Source organism: Trichinella spiralis, assembly GCF_000181795.1.
Source record: "Trichinella spiralis strain ISS 195 chromosome Unknown Scfld4, whole genome shotgun sequence".
NCBI classification, from domain to species: Eukaryota; Metazoa; Nematoda; class Enoplea; order Trichinellida; family Trichinellidae; genus Trichinella; species Trichinella spiralis.
The window spans coordinates 873,194-892,456 of NW_003526943.1; the positions used below are offsets into that span (position 1 = coordinate 873,194).

At 37.4% G+C, this 19,263-nt stretch overlaps 4 protein-coding genes across 4 annotated transcripts; 3 read left to right on the top strand and 1 right to left on the bottom strand.

Annotated features, from left to right (window-relative positions):
- The first annotated feature begins 17 nt into the window (after nt 1–17).
- Tsp_00221 (protein DBF4) lies at nt 18–2,616 on the top strand. The gene is given in 11 exon segments (XM_003375972.1): nt 18–125; nt 176–286; nt 337–613; nt 809–911; nt 982–1,081; nt 1,224–1,340; nt 1,413–1,456; nt 1,517–1,689; nt 1,747–1,830; nt 2,297–2,476; nt 2,495–2,616. 11 exon segments carry the CDS (start codon nt 18–20, stop codon nt 2,614–2,616), a joined length of 1,419 nt encoding a protein of 472 aa, XP_003376020.1.
- Nucleotides 2,617–5,243: 2,627 nt separating this feature from the next.
- On the top strand, nt 5,244–7,340 carry Tsp_00220 (putative nucleotidyltransferase domain protein). The gene is made up of 4 exons (XM_003375973.1): nt 5,244–5,265; nt 5,775–5,933; nt 5,990–6,744; nt 6,807–7,340. The coding sequence occupies exons 1-4, from the start codon at nt 5,244–5,246 to the stop codon at nt 7,338–7,340; spliced, it is 1,470 nt and encodes a 489-aa protein (XP_003376021.1).
- A 308-nt stretch (nt 7,341–7,648) lies between these two features.
- Tsp_00219 (conserved hypothetical protein) lies at nt 7,649–9,636 on the bottom strand. The gene is made up of 5 exons (XM_003375974.1): nt 9,453–9,636; nt 9,257–9,400; nt 8,570–8,713; nt 8,096–8,248; nt 7,649–7,758 (listed from the first exon to the last, which is right to left on the bottom strand). Exons 1-5 carry the CDS (start codon nt 9,634–9,636, stop codon nt 7,649–7,651), a joined length of 735 nt encoding a protein of 244 aa, XP_003376022.1.
- A 721-nt stretch (nt 9,637–10,357) lies between these two features.
- On the top strand, nt 10,358–19,172 carry Tsp_00218 (putative S1 RNA binding domain protein). The gene is made up of 14 exons (XM_003375975.1): nt 10,358–10,369; nt 10,566–10,713; nt 11,280–11,395; nt 11,456–11,653; nt 11,710–11,883; nt 11,938–12,052; nt 12,117–12,233; nt 12,345–12,446; nt 12,958–13,187; nt 13,257–17,433; nt 17,633–18,026; nt 18,123–18,291; nt 18,349–18,671; nt 18,983–19,172. The coding sequence occupies exons 1-14, from the start codon at nt 10,358–10,360 to the stop codon at nt 19,170–19,172; spliced, it is 6,465 nt and encodes a 2,154-aa protein (XP_003376023.1).
- Nucleotides 19,173–19,263: the final 91 nt, after the last annotated feature.

Below are 19,263 nucleotides of genomic sequence, written 5' to 3' on the forward strand. Positions count from 1 at the left end.
CTATTTTGAAAAATAAAATGTCTGCGTTTTCTGTTTCCTCATTGAAAGAGGAAACATTTTACTTGGATATCACATCCGCTTCATTGTGTGGCAGAATCACGAAAATTATTGAACATTATGGAGGAGTATGTATTGATATTACGCAATTTTTGCATTCACTTATTAGTGCTTTAAGGATGTAGTTTCTGACTTGGAAGGAAAAGTAAGTAAAGTGATAACAAATAAAACAATTCATGCTAATGCTAAGAAAATTTTGTCTTCGAAATTGGAATCTTCAAAAAAAGCGGTAAATTTTAGATCCATTTAATTTCAGTTGATTACCTTTCAATTTTGCAGGAAATATGGATGCGCTTATCACCGCTCATCAGGCGTGCGTTAAAGAGGAAAATTCCTATCTGCACTGCCAAAAGCTTTGTTAACGAGATGCGACAAGCACATCTGAGTACGTTAAATCAAAGTTCCGTGTCATCTTCGAATTCCCAAATCCGTGATTGTACTGACAATGTGCAACTGCGGGCTCCTTTTGTGAAAATTTCAAATAAAAATAATAATTGTGACAAGCCTCGATATACTCAATTTCGAGAATGGCCAGTAATCAAGCCAAAAGGTGATAGTAAGTGACAGAATTTATATGAGTAACTAAACTAATCAGTTAATAATAATGTTATTATTATTTATCAGTATGTGTAACAATATTTACAATTCAGTTTGTTGAATAACAATGTTTTGTTGAATTAATTCATATTGTAATTCGAATCATATAAATTCATTGCTCTATTTTAAAGATTTTTATAATCATTTGTTTCAGAAAAAATAGGAACACGGCATATGCGAAAACATGGAAAATTATCGCACTTTCATTACTCAAAACTGAAGGCAAAGGTACCAACGTTTCGTCTTAAGCGACTTCCGTAATTTGATATTATTTTATTTTTTTAATCGTATTTGTCGCGATGAATGGTGAGTAAAGCTTTATTTCAGCAATGGTCTTTATGTGCCATTACAACGTAAACCCCCGCCTTTGAAATTGAAGATTTTCCGATGCAGGATATGCAAAAAGTTGCTTGCCGACGAGGAAGCGGTTAGTAATATATATTATATTTATCAGTTTTTTTCAGACAGTTTGACGAAGTATAATTTGAGTGGTAGTTATTTTTAATTTAAGTAATTTCTTTTTTCTGAGCGTCAGCTTTGATTGTTGAACAATAAATCCTTTATAATAGCATGTTGTTGCCAAAAGTCATGTTCAAGCTGTGAAATCAACTCATGCATGGAATGAGCTTGATAAAGCAACAGAAGATATACCAAACATTGTTTCTTATTTAGTATGTGAAACTGTGGTAAACTGAAATTGAAATCTGAAAGCAACAAGTTGAAATTTTAATTTTTTTTGCATTATATTTAACTTTTAGAAATTGGAAAACAGCGATTTGAAAGTGCCATCAAGCGAGTTAAAGTAATTTATGGAATTTGTTGAAATTTTGGCAGTTTTTATTTTATTGGTCTCCAGTTTCAGAGTTCCTGTGAATGAAGCGAGTGAATCCAATGATAGTAAAGGTGATGTTTTTGATGAGTTTGCAAGAAGGCCACTTTCTCCAATTTTGCAATTGCACAGCATTGAAGAAATTGCAAAAGTCACCGGCTTCATCATGCCAGGTTTATCCGAAGAAGACTTGGACATGTTTAATAGTAATTATTATTTTGTTTATCATAAAACTGTTTTATTGATTTTTCATTTTATTGTAGAATTAGAATTAATTAGGAAAAAAGTTGAAATGGAAAATCTCGAAAGCTCTTCAAATTCCAGTTCAACTCTTGACATTATTGACAGTTTTTTGGAATCATCTTTTAAATGAATTAGATTTCGTTTTATTTTTGGTCATTTTTGTTTTTGTTTAATTCATCAAAATGCATATTATTTTTGATTCGAAATGTATATTGAATTTCTGTATTACTGGCTGTTTTATAACTTGTATCTTTCGGTTAGAAAATGTATATATATATATTTATTTATTAAAAAGTGAATAGAAGAACTTGTCGAGTTTTTTATTTGAAATAATTTAGAAACTTTATTAATTTTTTACATAAGGAGGAAAGGAGAGACATTGTTTTGTTAAAACTTATTTTTTATTTCGTAATATTTATAAAATATAAGTTTTGTCATTTATGAATTTTTCAACAAAGTGAAACAGAGCTTTATGTTATAAAAGAATGATTTTCCATTTCTCTTCTATTTGTAAGTGAAAATATTCAAAATGATGTAAACCCTATGCTGAACATTCCGCGCTGCGGCTAGACCCTGGAACGTCAGGCGCATGGGCGTGCCATGCAGTTGCACTAGTCCATAAATTGGCGTCTCCAGTGCTGCCAGGAAAGCCCCCCCCCGTGCTTGACCCTGCCGACGTTCAATGGCGACATTTTGCAGCTCAAATCGTTCTGGGATCAATTCGAGGCGAGTATTCATCGGCGACATCCCGTAGCTCATTTATCTGAGGTCCAGCGTTGAAGGAGATCGAAGGCGTGACCATCTGCACTGAAGAATCGACTCCACCGACTATCGGACGTTGTGGAGAGCCATCTCCTGAGCGTAACAACCCCGAAGACATGCTAAGATGAAGGAGCGGCAGAACTGTACTGAACCTATAGCAACCGACGTGGGGCTCGAACCCAAGACCATCAGATTAAGACTCTATTCTGTTTACGAAAGCGTATGCGGGAAAACTGATAGTACCTGAACATCAACTGGATCCTTTGCTAGAGCAAAGAATGAAGGCGCAGAACAAGTGAGTTGGTGTGTCTCAGTGGGATGTGAGAAAAGTGAACTGTCACTTTTGGACTACATCACTATGTATATTCGTGTTGTTTATATAGTTTTCCTTTTTGTCTATCTTCATGTATATTCAGATATCTACAATAAAGTGTATCTGAAACTATCGTAGGGCAAAATTGCCTTGGCACTATAGATATCTACCCTTCCCTTTGATATATAAAGCTATAAATTTTGTATATTTAAAATTACGTGCAATCTATTAATTTTAACCATGAGAAGCAAAGAATTTTAAAAATATGCAAGTAAAAAAAACAAAAAATTTATGACTAAATCGCTTTGCTTTTGTAAAATCATAGCAGTGTCTACTGTTCCCTGCTTATGCGTTTACTGTTAATAGCCTACTTCAATATGTTTTTGAAAGAGCGCTGTTTCGCATCTTCGAAAAATGAGACTAGTCAATCTCTAGCTAATGCCTAAATGGAAAGCTTTCCTTTTCTTGTTGTTCAGCTCAATGCTTTTTGCGCAGAACTTTAGAAGCAATAGTATTTCTGTGTGACAGCTCTTTCCTGTCAAGACGAAATGTTTCAATTTGAAGCTAATCAATCTTATGCTGCATTATGCAGTAGACATTTCGAAAGCTTTCTCGAAATTTAGCACAAGTCAAAGTTTCAGTTACTCAAGCTGCTTTTAGTTATAGTACAATTCTTCATCTCTCAGATAATTTATTTTTATTCAGCAAAAATAAAGATCTAAAATTATTTCATCTAAAATTTGCTTGCCCATAATTTGACTATTTTGTGACAAATTAAAAGAAAGAACTTGTCTCTGTATAAAACCCTACTGATGCATATTATGCTACAGATTGTTAAACATAAAAATGAATAAAACTAACATACCAAGCATGCCAGGTTTTTTCTGGTAAAATATATATAATAAAGGCAGGGCACAATAGTATATTTTTGATAACTAACAATCAGGTTTTGATACTGATTGTAGTTATTTGCGCCTTATTCGTCCACGTGACGAATAAGCTTTCTCTGGTTCTTTGTTAATTGTGATAACTACTGCGTCCAAGCAAATATCGGTCCGCACAAATTTATTGCCCTCAGCAATAACGACAATCAGAGAGAAACAGTTTTACTCAACGAACTCAACAACAACAACAACAACGCTCAAGCACACGGTTGACTACACCGCAACTACTACTACTACTACTACTACTACTACTTTTTTACTGCTCTTGCATATATATATATATATATATATATATATATATATACGCTTCTCGTGCACGGTGACCTATTTTCATTGCTATCTAAAAATAACCTCAATTCCAGGAATTGATAGTTTCCAATACACACGCTGGCAATATTGATTGTCTATTATTTTTAGCAGTGCAAATAATTGGCCAACTGCCAAGTATTTCCTGTTTTCAACGTAATGTTTGCCAGGAGTCAAATTACCAAGCATTCGTGTAAACAAGCTATTTACAGTATCTGAAATAGCTACTAAATGTGCAAATAAATTCTAGTTTCTAATGTTGAAAAATCTTTAGTTCGAACTTGAAGATCTTTTATAGTGGACTGTATATGTTAATTATAGAATTATCAATGACAGCGGGTGTGACTAAGAATCGGTTTATTCAGAATAAACAGTGAGTAATAACAATGATATAGCGAGAGAGAAACGGTTCAGGCGGTATTCGATGCGGCGTGTTCCGTGTTATTCGATGTTTTGTTTGGTGTTGTTGTTCCCTCCTCCCTCCGCACTCGTATTTATATCTTTTTCTTGACCTCACTCCGCGTCTGGCGACCTAGATCATCGAAAAGTAATTAGAAAATCGGCTTGGTTGCGCAATCCCTTAGACTGTGCAGCTTAGCCGGGATCTGAACAGGCGCGCTGTCAGCAACATTTCACTTTGACGCCTTTTCAGCAACTGACCACCGGAGTTATGGCAGATATATGACAGGACGCTGACCTTTTGACCGCTTAATTGCTATTCCATTGTTCTCCATTGAAAAAAACAAGGGGTGCAACTGGTTGTTTTCGTACCAGGGGTAATGCTTTGTTACCACGGGAATTTTAGATAGTGATGAGCAAGTATTGAGAGAAGATTTCTCAACATCTAACAATATAATTACTTCACTAAGAAATCTGTTTTGTTATTCTTATTCACGTAATTCATTTTAATACGACAACTAACTTCCATTTAATTTAATTATCACAAAATAGCTTTCATTATCAACATGTATAAAAATGGCATGATGCATACTATCTAAATTTTGTACTGTAACTTTTCAAAAAAAATTACTTAATTTTTTCATTAATATATTTGAGTATCTTTCTAATTTTAATAACATGCATATAGTTATTTTTATATTTATTTTTAACTAAAAATTAACAGAATATGATTACTTAAAATATTAATTCCTTTTTATGGATTACTGTAACTGTGTTTACAGTCTGGAAAAGAATGGACGTTTTGGTCAATCGAGGTACTTATCATTGAATTTTCAGTTTTTTCAATTTTAAAATGTAAACATTGTTTTCTTATTAATTTTCTTCATTAAAAGTTTTATCAGCCGATCGTTTGCATATTTTTGTTTAACAAAATTTTCATTTTTTTCGCATATTTATCTTTCATATTTTGAGAAAATTATTTTTTACACTATTGAATGAAGCCTACTTGATTAACAGAAGAATTTGTGTAGCACAAACTTTGCAAAACATAATACGAAGATTTTTCAGTAGTGAATGTTGTACTTTATTTATCATTTAATTATGAAAATGTTTAATTACTATAATTGTAATCTTGTTTTTATGAATTATATTACTTTTTGAATTTTATTTTTTTAAATTAATATGTCAAACTTATTAATTTTATAGATAACTTTTTAAATAATGATTGACTGATCAGTGTTCATTGTTAGAACAAGTAGTTTTTATCGGATGCATGAATAATTTGTTGCTCGCATTACGTTGTTGCTGAATATTTTTTCTTTAGAAGGTCATTTGATGGAAAACACGATTCCTCATTCTTCTCTGGTAATTCGAGGTACTTATTATAGAGCATTGTTTGGGGATGCTCTTGAGGAAAGTTATTCTTCAGTTGGAACGAGAACTCTCGAAACAACGCATACTTCAACGTCAGCAGAGCAAGGTGGTAAATTCTTCAATTTCAGTTTTAAATTTTGATTTGTAAAATAGTTTAAGATGCAGACTCATCAAATAGTAACGTTGAAAACGACTCGTACAACAATAATGCAGTTGCGCCTCCATCGCGAAAACGATTTCACGGATCGAATGATTCATATGATCGTGTTTTTGCGAAAAAGATGAAACCCGACGACGTAGAAAATGATATGGCATTGGTTAAATGTGTAGTGAAAAGTGAATTAGTCGACTGTTTCATGTTGGAATCTTCAAAAAAGTGTAATAGAAATGCAAATAATTCGAATGTTCATAAACTTGCCGATACTTCTGTAGAAGTGATCGATTTGACATCAGAATTAGATAAAAGTTGGTTGCCGTTGGATGAACAAATTCAGCAGTTCTTTTTGCTAAATGCAGAGCCCGAGAGGGTGACGCAGCAAAAGGTGGCCGCCGTGAAACAATTAGCAAACTATGTTAAGGAGTACAATAGAAAGGCTAAAGTTTATATGTTTGGTAGCACGCTTTCAAAAATTGCAAGTAGAAATAGTGATATCGATCTTTGTATTATTGATGATAAAAAGTTATTTTCGAGCTTGAACGTCGAATTTCACAGAAAAGAAAGCAAGCGAAGGTTGCATCGTTATAAAAGTAAATTTGATAATCTTCATTTGGCGTGCCCGTTGAATGCCTTCAATATAATCAATGCCACAGTTCCAATTATGATTTCTAAGTTCAAAGAGCCCTATTCTTTCAGAGCTGATATTAGCATGAATTCACTTTCTGGAATCAGGTCGAGCTTGCTTATTCGACATTACGCCACGGTGAGTAGTGAGACTTTTTCTGAATGAAACAAAAAACAATAAAAATTTATTTATTCACAAAGGCTGACGAACGATTTGCAAAATTGGCCGTCTTGATCAAATGCTGGGCAAATAAGAAGTTTCCAGGTGGTGCCAAGAATGGATACATCGGCGGATTCGCTTGGACGTTGTTGTTATTAAATTACATGCAGTGTGGAACGGGAGAAAATTGTCCCCCCGTGTTTCCCAGTTTTCAGGAACGTTACCCTTCGTTGTATGAAAAATCGCTGAATGAGATGGATTTCGAAGGAAAATTTCCTGAGAATTTCGTCTCGCCAAACAAACAATCACTGTCAAGTCTTTTGTATGGCTTTTTTTATTTCTACGCTTATTGTGTCGACTTTCTCAAAACGATGTTTTCCGTACGAAAAGGTTCAATTTTTCTCCGACAACCCGAACACGCGAAATTTTTCATGTACATTGAAAATCCGATCAATTTGAAAAATGTGGCAAAATCGTTGCAGATGAAAAAAAAATATGAACAAATTAAAGCGGAAATCATTAACGCCTACGACATACTGGCGTCCACTTGTTCAGTGGACAGTTTGTTTGAATAATTAGCATTGAAGTTGAAAATGTTGAATAAAATATTGTTATCCGGCAATTGAAGACAATTTGACTTGATTACAACAAAAGAAAGAAAAGTTATAAATTTTTGTAATTTTGCATCTTACAGCATACTTTGATTTTCAGGTATTTTTTTATAAATTGCAAAAACAACCAGTTTTTCAACCAACGGTCGAAAAAATCTTTATTCACTAACTGATTTACAAAGTATTGTCAATAATATTGAAAACCAAAAAAAAATTTTTTCAGTTTTGCAGAATTTTCAAATCAACTTTAAACGTAACAATCATTTTTTTATTCATAAATCGATACAATCGTTGTTGGCGGCACAGTCCGATGGTTTGGATTCAGCCTGCTTCGAATCACGAGATACTGAATGATAAGGAATTAGAAATTCCAATATTACAGCTGAAAGAAAATATATTTTAATGGTAGATAAATAAATAATATAATATAATATAATGCATTAGTTAGTTCAATTACTTAATTCGAGCATGTTCAAATCTCTCAGAATTGTTTGCACAACACCACTAGCAAAGTCTTGATCACGTACACCACCGCAGACGACAAGTGATGAACAATTGTGATGATCTCTCAAGATGCCCGCCGCATGACCGAAACGTTCTCCTGCTATGGCGGTAAATGCCCGCACCTCGTCGCATTTGCTTTCAAACCACTGTCGTTTCTCTAAATCCAGCAATTGGTCCAACGAACGACAAGCAATAAGACAAATCCACCAACTTACCAACGTCGAATATGAAGAAATTTGACGATTCCCATTCTTCCTGATCTTTGCCACCGTAAACCAGGATATAGTGGCCTGCGAAAGCAATAGCCGAATGAAAAGCACGACCAACGCCGGGAGCTTTCTCGCCCCACAAATTCCACGTCTCCTTTTCTTGAATTCAATCAACAATTGTAAAATAAAAAGCATAAGAAGAAAAAAAATACGATGCATATACTACCGGTGTCGAAAACGTAAACTTGATCATTTATACTATTATCCCTGGCAATTCCGCCAATGAGGCAAAGTTTCCTTCCCACTGCAACAATTGTGCATCCACAAACTGCAGGAGGTCGGACGGTCGATTTGGGTGAAATTTCTTCCCATTTATGTTCAACTAAACACAAATAACCCAAATTGCACATGTATCTTGAAAATAACAATTCATAATTTAAATTTCACCTATAGAATAGCGATATATTTTGTTAGAATAACCTCTTCCCATATTTGCATTTTCAGTTTGCTCAGTTTCACCACCAAACAAGTACAAACAGAGTTCAACGTTGCACATGGATGCTTTGCTCAACGGCGGTGGCAAATAGCCACCTGCAGGAGCTATACGACGCCAAGTTTTCAAACCTAGAAGAAGAACGCTTCCAATTTTTCTTTGCTTCAAAAATTTATTACACATGAATTGTTAGTTCAAATAAGCTTGCCCAGTCTTGTTCAACGCTGTTCTTCAGTTGGTTGTCTAAGTCCCATTTTCAAATTATCTTATTTTAATTCCTTTCCCTTTTCATCGATCAGAAAAAAATCATTTTCATTTTTCAAAGAAATTTAAATATGCTATATTTTATCTTTTTTTAAATAATCAGTTTGCGCTTGAATCATAAACATAATGACCAATCGGATTCAATTGAAGTATTACGTTTCAAAGTAATCAACATTTTTTTACTTTTAACTATTAACATTTACAGCCTTTAATACACTATTATATATTATACATTATACAATCCGATCTGATGACGTGAATGCAAATAACACAAAATTTATCCCAAACACCCTTGTTTTACATTTTTCATAATTATGCGTACAGCACATATTCATGCATTCATACATCACTATCGATTATAAATAAATTATGTATAAAATGTAGATTGAAAGAAAAAATTCATCATTTACCAATGTCGTATTCAATAAAATCATTCAGCAGAACTAAGTTAGAATTAGTTCCACCAAACAAATATAATTTATTTCCATTTAAGCCTAAGCATGCATCTGCACGCGACAAAGGAAAGTCGCCACACTGATCCAGCTCTTCCCAACCTAAATATTTTGCTTTACAAATTTATCATATTTCGAACTTATATGAACTTACCCGATCCTATTTTGAATCGGTACAGCTGGTCTTTGTAATTTTCATCGAAGCCAATGCCACCAAATATGTATATCGATCGAGAATCGCTAGCATAACAAAACCGTTCTACCTGTGGACAGTCACCGAAACCTTCATTTACAAGATTGGCAACTGCAGCAACTTCTTGAAACATAGCCATCGGCATAATGGAAATGTATAACTGAAATTTGTAAAAATAAATCGTTTGACAGAAAAATGTTTCGATCAAAATGAAAAAAAATCAAAATCGATAAAAACTTTCAGTGTTTTGGAACATGTCATTTCAGCTACACATGCATAATTATAACTTATAAATTAATAAATATATGTAAATGTATAATCATATACTTCTGTCGTGCATTAAAAAAATACAAAAAAAAACAATTCCAAACCTGCACAACCAAAGTAAATGATGAAAGGGAAATGAATGCAGGTAAACTTTTCAAATACAGTATGAATTTAAATACCAATCTCGAAATTTGCCTTAAACAATTCATTTAAAAAAAGTATATGTTTAAAAATTTATCAGGTAATGCAGATATCATGGCTTTAATTTATAATTCATTTAATTAACTAATTCTAAACATTACTGGACAATGTAAATTTCTTATTAGCGTTACAAAATGTAATGCTAATTATTAAACAAATGTAAATTAACAGATTCAAAAAATTATAGTTAAAGTTTTCAATGAATTTTTAATTTTAGTAAAATTTGCTGTCTATAATAAATAAGTAATGAAATAAATTGAACTTGAAGTATAAAATACTGTATTGCTTTATTTTGGTGAGCTGCTTGTTGGATAATTGTCATTATTGTGTGAATTATTTTGCTGTTAGTATAGCAGTATTTTGTACGAGCAGGTTTACTTTTCGTGAAAAACAGTAAAATGAGGAAAACGGTAAGTCATTTTTATTGTTTATTTAAAAAAATAGTGTTTTATTTTCATATTTTAGTATTATTCAAGTAATTGTTGCTTCGTATTAATATAATTTAAGATTAACTTCATAAATTGTGATTATTTTCTTCCTTTTTTCATTTAAATGAGCTCCGAAATTATTTCAGAGGTTGTTTATATTTTGATGAGCTTTTTTTAGAGTGTTGAAGAAATGTTTGTTTTGCTTCTTATTATTGTTTGGTGCAACAGTTTTACAGTATCTTCAACTACAATTCCCAGCGGTACACCTGTAGATGAACAACGTGGTTTCAATAGACGTGAACATTCGTTGTCCAAGCCTTATCAAAGTTTGTCATATTACTTTTTAATAATTTTTACCCTGCGTTGCCTTGTTTTAAACTTTGAAATTATCTTTTTAGCAAATTAATTAGTCTGCATTGGATACTTTATAATAATTGTAATTTTTTTATTAATTAACGAAATTTTTAGCTTGGTTCAATTAGGTTTAAGTAGTTCGAATAATTTCTGATGATTCATCAGAACAGAGCTTTGGAAGACATTTTTTAGAAAACATTCAGCAATGTAAATTTTTCTTTGCATAACTTGAGAAATTTAAACGGAAAGACGATAATGATGTAATTATTGTTTTATCATTAGAAAAAGAACAGATAATGTAAACAAGAAGCGTTTTTATCATGGTAAGGTAATCGAGTGCATAATTTGTTTTGCGTAGTTTAAAATAAAATGAGGAGATTTAAATTTGTTGTTAAGCATTAATGTGCTTTTGAATGGTGAATTTTTTAAATAGTGGACGCATGTTTGCAACTAAAACGTTTTTAAATTTTTCTCAGTGAGCAGTGGCAGTTGTGGTGTAAATTTAAACGAAAGTCTTTGATTGCAAAGTGTTTTTCAGATACTGGTTTTAATATTCCATTTTGGAATTTTGGTGGCTCAACAATAGTGACATCCGATTATGTTCGTCTCACACCAGATTCTCCCAGTCGTCAAGGATTTCTTTGGAATACAATTGTATGATTGTTAGTTTATGTTTTCGTTTTTGCATGTTTTTGTACACGTAAAGCATTGAAGCCGGTGGTGGTGCGTGATTGGGAACTGGAAGTGACGTTCAGTGTTCATGGAGTTGAGAAAGGTCTGTTTGGTGATGGTATGGCAATTTGGTATGCTGAAGAGCCTGGTGTTCTGGGTCCCGTTTTTGGAAGCAAAGACATGTTCCGTGGGCTTGCCGTTTTTCTCGACACTTACACCAATCATCAAGATGCTCACAATGTGAAGATGAATTTCGAAGATGAGTAAAATATTTGTTCAATATTGATTTATTTCAGCATGCCCATCCATATATTTCTGCAATGGTGAATAATGGCAGCTTGCGTTATGATCATGATCGAGATGGAACTCACACTCAACTCGGTGGCCACGACAGTGGATGTACGGCGAAATTTCGAAACAAGGAATTCCCTACTCGCATTCTGATTCGATATGTTGGGGATACTCTTTCAGTGAGAGAAATACTTTTATTTAGATGGAGAATATTACTGTAAAATTTATTGCAGGTATACACGGATATCCTTGGAAAAGCAGTTTGGGATCTTTGTTTTGCAGTTGATCGCGTTTCTTTACCAAAGCGTTATTTTTTCGGTATGACCGCTGCAACGGGAGATTTGTCAGGTTTGTAAAAAAATTTTCTAATTCTTCATTTATGTTCTATTTTGCTTCCTTTTTCATTTTGCAGATGCTCATGATATTATAAGTGTTAGAATGTTTGAAATTGAATACCAAAGGGTTGAAAGAGCTGGCTATGACACCAGAGGGGCAGTTCCACAAGCGGAATACATATCGGCGCCTAGAGGTTTCAGTTATTATTATATTTTTTTAATTTTGATATTTAGTTTGAATTTGCACACTGAAAAGAAGAAGAGAAGCGAAAATAATACAATCAATTGTTGGTTTTGTTTTTCAGATCATGTAGAAGATAACCCACCTCCGTCGAAATTGTCCACATTGAAATATGGATTTCTGTTCATACTTGGTTTAATTGGTATTGGAATACTTGTCGTTGCCGGTGTTGTATTTGTTCAAAATCAACAAGAATGGAGAAGAAAACGATTTTATTGACAAAAATTATGCAAATACTCCCTTTTATGCAGAACATTTTTTGAACGCTGGGAATGTATCATCGTGACATCATCCTCTTGGCTTCATTTTGCATGGTGTTGGTGTTTTTTCCAACAGTAAATTTTCTAAAGCATATGCAATTGTGCAATGAATTAATCGATGGTTTCCTTTTTTTTTCCATTCTTTGACTTCTTTCCACAAAGTCCATGCACAAATGCTTTTGTAGATAATTTTTCCCATTGGATTGCAGTAGTAATTTAAGAATGCTCTTTTTTAATTTTACCTCAAACTTTTTTTTCCTTGTTGAACATTCATTTTGTTAGTAAGTAAAGATTTCAAGAAATTCTTTTTATAATGTTTTTGAATTATCATATTCAAAATGTGTTCTTTGTTCATGAACATTCGGTACTTTTGGTGATTTGTTGATTTTGGATATTTGTTTAATGCTAAAGTTGCAGCAAGTGGAAAGACGATGATTGAGGTCGCTTTTCCGAGAGGCGGTGACCATCGTGGTCAGATTAATTTCAAAAAACGAAAGAGTCTGTTACCGCCAGACTTGCACGGTCGACGAAAGAAGTTCAAAACGTTGGACAAATTGAAATCCAAAGCAACAACCGTATCTGAAAATAATCATAAAGTGGACGACGATTTTGCCAGTCGTGTCTGGACTAAGAAGTTGAACAATGAAGTAATGTGAAATTTGTTTGTTTGCTAGTTTTATTTTTTATTATTCTTATTCCTTAAACTTATTTTTTAGACTTGCGTAGCAGGATTGTTGACAGTTGCATGTGTACATTATTGTTGGGATACGGAAGTGAACGTTGAAATGCCGGGCAATATGAATGGCATATTGAAAGCGAGTTCAGTGTCCCAGTCGTTTGTCGATCACGTTCAAGCAAAACGCGAAGACGAAGAAGCGGCTACGTTGGCTTCGCTGTTCGAGCCGGCTGAATTGATCTGTGTTAAAGTGATCGACAAAGAGATGCGGCAGTTTGCATCCGGAAAAATGCACACAACTTGGTTAGTGACGACCAATCCGGCGGATTTGAACGCCCACATAACGCCGTCCACGTTGCGCAAGCATGCCGTCATTGGATGCGCGGTTCGCAGTGTCGAAGAGAAGGGCTATTTGATGGATTTGGGTTTTCAAAACGTGCACGGCTTTCTCTCATTTGCCGAAGCTTGTCGATTTTATCCTGAAAACAAGCAACTTCCAATTGGCAAGCCGATATTGTGCACTGTGGTCGAACCAGCCGCCGCCACTGGTGGCAGGGTTGTTCAATTGAACTGCTTGAATGGTCAACTGAACGGCACCGACGTGCCGAAGATCGACGAAAATTTCCCAAAATCGTTGCTCATGCCTGGCCTGCTTTGCCGAACCACCGTGCAGCAGCATTGTCAGCAGGGGCTGATATGTAAATTGAATTCAGATTTGTACGGCTGGCTGTCGTTGGCAGATTCTCCCAAACGACGGAAACGTGCCCTCGCCAATGAGCAGTCCTTGCAAGGCGCTGTCGAACTGATGGTCACTTACAGTCTTCCGCAGAGTTCGATGGTCGGCTTTTCCTCGGCAGATTATTTGCTCAGACGAACGCGATTAGTGGAACGCTTTTCATTCGACGCCAAGGGTTCTTTGCAAACGTGCAAAGTTAGGCGATCAACGCCCGAGAAGGTGCAATTTATCACCGACTCCGGTGCCATCGTAAACGTGGCCAACTGTCGATTGAGGAAACCTGTTGGGAAGAAGAAGAAGTCCACTGAAAAATACAAGCTGGCAACCAAGCACCGGGTGCGGATGATTGGCATGTCGACGTTGAAGATGGTTTACCACGGTTCTTGCCTGGCCTGCGATGTCAGGCAGCCGTTTTCGAAAATTGATGAAGCGGCAGTTGGACTCAGAGTGACGGCCAAGGTGGTTCGCGTGTCGGATACAGCCGCTCTGGTGAAAGTGTTCCACACGTTCGACGGAAAAATCGACGCCTTGCACTTCAGTGACGGGCTTGTTTCCGTCGGTTGCCGAGCGAAATTCGTCGTCGGTCAAACTGTGCCGACGAGGGTGTTGGCGGTAGACAAGGATTTGCAGCGCTTGTATTTGACCGCCAAGCGCAGCTTGGTCAAATCCGACTTGCCACTTTTGTCGGCTTACACTGCAGAAGCGGTGGGAAATGTGTACGACGGCTTTGTGGTGCAATTGTTGGAACGCAGCGGCGTGCTGATTGGTTTTTACAACAACGTGCGCGGCGTGTTGGACGAACGTGCCTTCCAGTTGGCCGGCTACCAGAAGCAGAGTCCGACGGACGTGTACCACGTCGGTCAGGTGGTTCGGGTGTTGGTGGTTCGAGTGGACGTCGATAAGCGACGTATCGATTTAGCTTTGCCTGAATGTTCAGCACGTGGCCTGCAGTGGATGTTGGGATGCAGTGGAAAAGTGTCGAATTCGAAGTTGGAAGCCGATGTTGGTCAATGCGCCCGTGCCGGAGGTTCCAAGAGGAAACCACCGCCGTTCTTTGAACTGCTTAAGGCCGAAGTGAAAGCCTTGCGAGACGACTGGCTTTTGGTCGAGCTGGTCGAGTACGGTGTGTCGGCGCGGCTGCCGTCGGCTCACTTGACCGACTCGTTGACTACGGGTCATCTGCTGTTGGCGAGTTTTCGAGTTGGCGACAAGCTGGACGTCGTGCTGTTCAACAGTGTTAAGGGGTTGGTTGTGACGGCCAAGCCGAGCCTGTTGTATTTGATGCGCAACATGCAGGCGCCGAGATCGCTGGATGATCTGAAGTGTGGTCAGCTAGTGACCGGCGTGCTGGCTCGTGTGCATCCTGAGCACGGCTATTTCATTGACTTGCCTGGCAACATGTCCGCCTTGTGTCCGAAGTCGAAGGTGGAATGGAAATGTGAAACCGACGCTGGACTTGCAAACTTGATCGGAGCGACGGTCGTTGGGCGCGTGATGACGGTGAATCCCCAAGCTGGAAAGTTGATCATAAACTTGAAACTGAAAAAGTGTCTGCTCAACGGCTTGCACACGAGCATTGCTTTACTGAAGCAGTACCTGGAAGAGAGGGAACTGCTGTCGCAGCGGTTTCGAAATCCGTCAAACACAGATTGGAAACGTCGCCTGTTGAGCAAATACCAGATTGGTCAACTGGTCGAGTGTACGGTCGGTATGGTGGTTGAGTCGGGCTTGATCTGCACCGTGGAAGATGGTGTGCCGGGGATTTTTGTCTCCGAACTGCTCGATCCACATTGGAACGTCGAATACGCGGTCGGTTCGTCTCTGACCGGCCTGGTGGTTTGCGTCAACTACTCAGAGCGCTGTTTGGAGCTGGCAGCGATGAAACAGCTTCTGGCCAATTTCCGCCAAGTGGCACTGCGTCGCCGGCGGCACCAGCCAGCCGTTGGTGACTCGCTAACAGCCACTGTGCTGGTCGCCAATGCCGATTGCGTGCTGTTGTCGACCGCCGGCCACGGCCTGTGTTACATGTCGGCTAGGCTTCACTACAATGACTTCTCCTTGCCGCGTTTGAAGAATCCTGACAAGCGGCAGCTGCGGGTTCGCGTCCAAGCGTACACAACATCTGGCCAGTGTTTGGTGAGCAGCGTGCGCGACGAGCAGCTCTGTTCCAAGATTGAGCGGCGCCTGAGGTCGGCTATTTCTGTTCAACCGTCGATTGAATCGGGCACCGCGCCAGTGATCGAAGAGAAGGGTGTGGCGATGGCCGTCGGTCGCCTCTATTCCGCCTCGGTGCTGAGCGTGGACAACCGTTACGTGCATTTGTTCATAGCTGGGCGTTACCGCGGTCGGATTTTTGCCACTGAACTCGATGACCAATTTTTGCAGGACGGCTCAGAACCGCTGAAGACAGTCCGACTTGGCACCACGGTTACTGTGAAAGTGATCGGTACGAAAAGGATTCGGAAAGGTGGCAGCTTGATGGCCGAGTGCACGATGAAGAGCAGCAAATTGTTTTCCAAGAGAAACAAGAAAACCATCATTGGCTACAAGGAAAACTTCGTCATAGGCGAAGAGTTGAACGTGCTGGTGGTCGAACGGAAAAGGCACCATTTCAATGTGGTAGTGAACCCGCGTTGGAGCGGCGAGGTCAGTTTTTACACTGTGGATCCGCGGTCGGCTTGGCGTAACGGTCAGTTGAGGAAAGTGTACGTACTGGATGTGGACGTGGAAAAGCGATGGCTGAAATTGTCGGCTCTGAAGCCGGCCATGGTAGAGTTGAAAGAAAACGGCTACACATTCGGCAAGCTTCTTTCACGCGACGACAAAGATTTGTCGACCAAGCTTTGCTTCAGCATGCTCGGCGGTGCCAGAGGTGTGGCTTCGTTGGTGGACATTTGCGACAACTATGATCATGCCGTTGATAAATGGCGACTGTTGCAAGTGGAGTCTTATTACAAGTTATTCGTAGTGGGGAAATTGGAAAACAACTTTTGGCACGTCAGTTTGAGACCCAGTCTCACCGGCGAAAACAGCTCTGAGGCGAATAACGCAACGATAAGAGATGATCCTCTGTATTCTTTGGCATCTGAGTTGGCAGTTGGCAACGTATATCGTGGTTTTGTTTCGAAAGTGCGTCATTACAAAAAGGGTTTGACAGTTTTGCTCGGTCATGAACTTTTTGGCAACGTGCCTTGCGGGTTGATCAGCGAATGCACAGATGCTGTCAGATTGGATCAAACGTTTCCAATTGGTACTGTCGTGACAGTGAAGGTGATGAGCTTGGACAAATCGAACGGCAATTTAACGTTGTCAATGTTGTCCAAAGATACGGGACTACCGGATCAAGTGCCGGAAAAGTGTCGAAAACTTCTTCAAAGCGATGATTCCATTTCTTCTCAAGCTCAGCTTGTTTTGAACAAAGCGGAAGAAAGTCCTGCCGCTCTGCCCCTTCGAGCATGTTCTTGGTTTGAATCGGCGGCCAGTAAGCGAAAAAAATCCAGTGGCAAAAAGAGTATGCTTGTTTAAAGTTTTGATTGTTTATTGTGAATTATATGCAAATGATAGTGATTCTGCTTTATTGTTTAATGTGACATATATATATATATATATTATTTTAGAAGTGCCATTGAGTGAAATAGAAGGGGAGATTGCTTTTGATTTGGAGTCAACCACTTTCTCAGCTAAGACTCTTATCGATGTTAGCTTGAATGCAGATAATGTTAGTGATGGAACGTTGATGGTCAACGGTAAGCATGGTGCATTCATTGCAAATGGTAATCAGTGCAGTTCGGCCGCCTCAGGCGAAAATGACTACGAATTGGAGGTAGCAGAGAGGGAGGGCAAGAGTAAATTAGAATTAGATCGACTGGACGAAGAGGAAGTTTTGAAGAAGGAGTTGATGCTTATGGATCCTGAGCGACCGATCGAGACTGTCGAAGATTACGATCGTGCGTTGGTCGCCTCGCCCAGTTCGTCTATGCTGTGGATTCGTTACATGGCCTATTTTGTTCAGTGCAACGAAATTGACAAAGCTCGAAGTGTAGCTTCAAAAGCGCTGAAAACCATTGCATATAAGTAAGTATGCATGCACTGTGTTGGAAACATTTTGTTTAAAAACTTTTTTAAAATTTATCTTATGAATATGGTTTGCTGCTGATTTTGAATTTTCAGCGAAGAAAAAGAGCGTTTTAATGTGTGGATTGCGTTGATGAATTTGGAAAATGAATATGGTACTGGTGAAACTATGGACGAAACTGTGCGCAATGCTCTTTTAGTCAACGATCAGCAGCAAGTCTATTTGCAACTGTTAAAAATTTATGACAGATCGAAAAAACTTGACGTATATTATATTTATCTATTCATTTACAGATAGGTTATTATTTTAACAAATTTACAGGCTGCAGATGCTGTAACTGAAGTGTTATTGAAAAAATATCGCTCCCAGTTTGATGTTTGGATAACTGTTGGCAAACATTTTATGCAAACCAACAGAGCTGAAAAAGCGCACGCTATAATGGAACGGGCGATGAAGTCGTTGCCTTTCAACATGCATGTAGATTTGATGTCTCGATTTGCGCAGATGGAGTTCAAGTTTGAAGGAGACGTTGAACGAGGATGCACAATTTTTGAAAATATCCTCAACGATCACCCAAGGCGTTTTGACATCTGGTTGGTGTATGTGGATTTGATGGCAAAACACAGGAACATTGATGAAGCAAGGTTTGCTAATTGTGTTTTTTTTAATTGTCAATAGTTTAATTTTCACTTGTAGAATAATGCTCATACTAAGTAGTAAACTTTATATTTTAGTTTTATTTCAATATAAATAAATTGGATAATTGGTTCGAGTTTGAATATTTTAAATGCACAACTTTCACAAATTTTGAAAATTACATAATGCAGCAGACCACCACTTGACAGAATATTGTGATGCAATTAGTGTTGTAATATTCTGATGTTTGTTTGTTTCATTACGCGTTATTTATAATTAATGATTGTGGTCAAATGATTCTTCGTTTATTACATTGTAGGCCTCTACTGCGACGTGTTACATCTTTGAAAATGTCAGCTCACAAAATGCGAAGCTTTTTCAAAAAATGGCTTGAATTGGAAAACCGATATGGCACTGCCGAGACAGTGGCTGATGTGAAAAGCCGAGCAACCGACTATGTCAATAATGTTTTTTCAGATTTCGATGAACTAAAACAAGATTACCAATGAAAATGCCAATAAATATAATGATAATGTTTGTACAAATGAAACATATAATAAGTTTTTGTGTAAATAAATAAATAAATATATATATATGTCA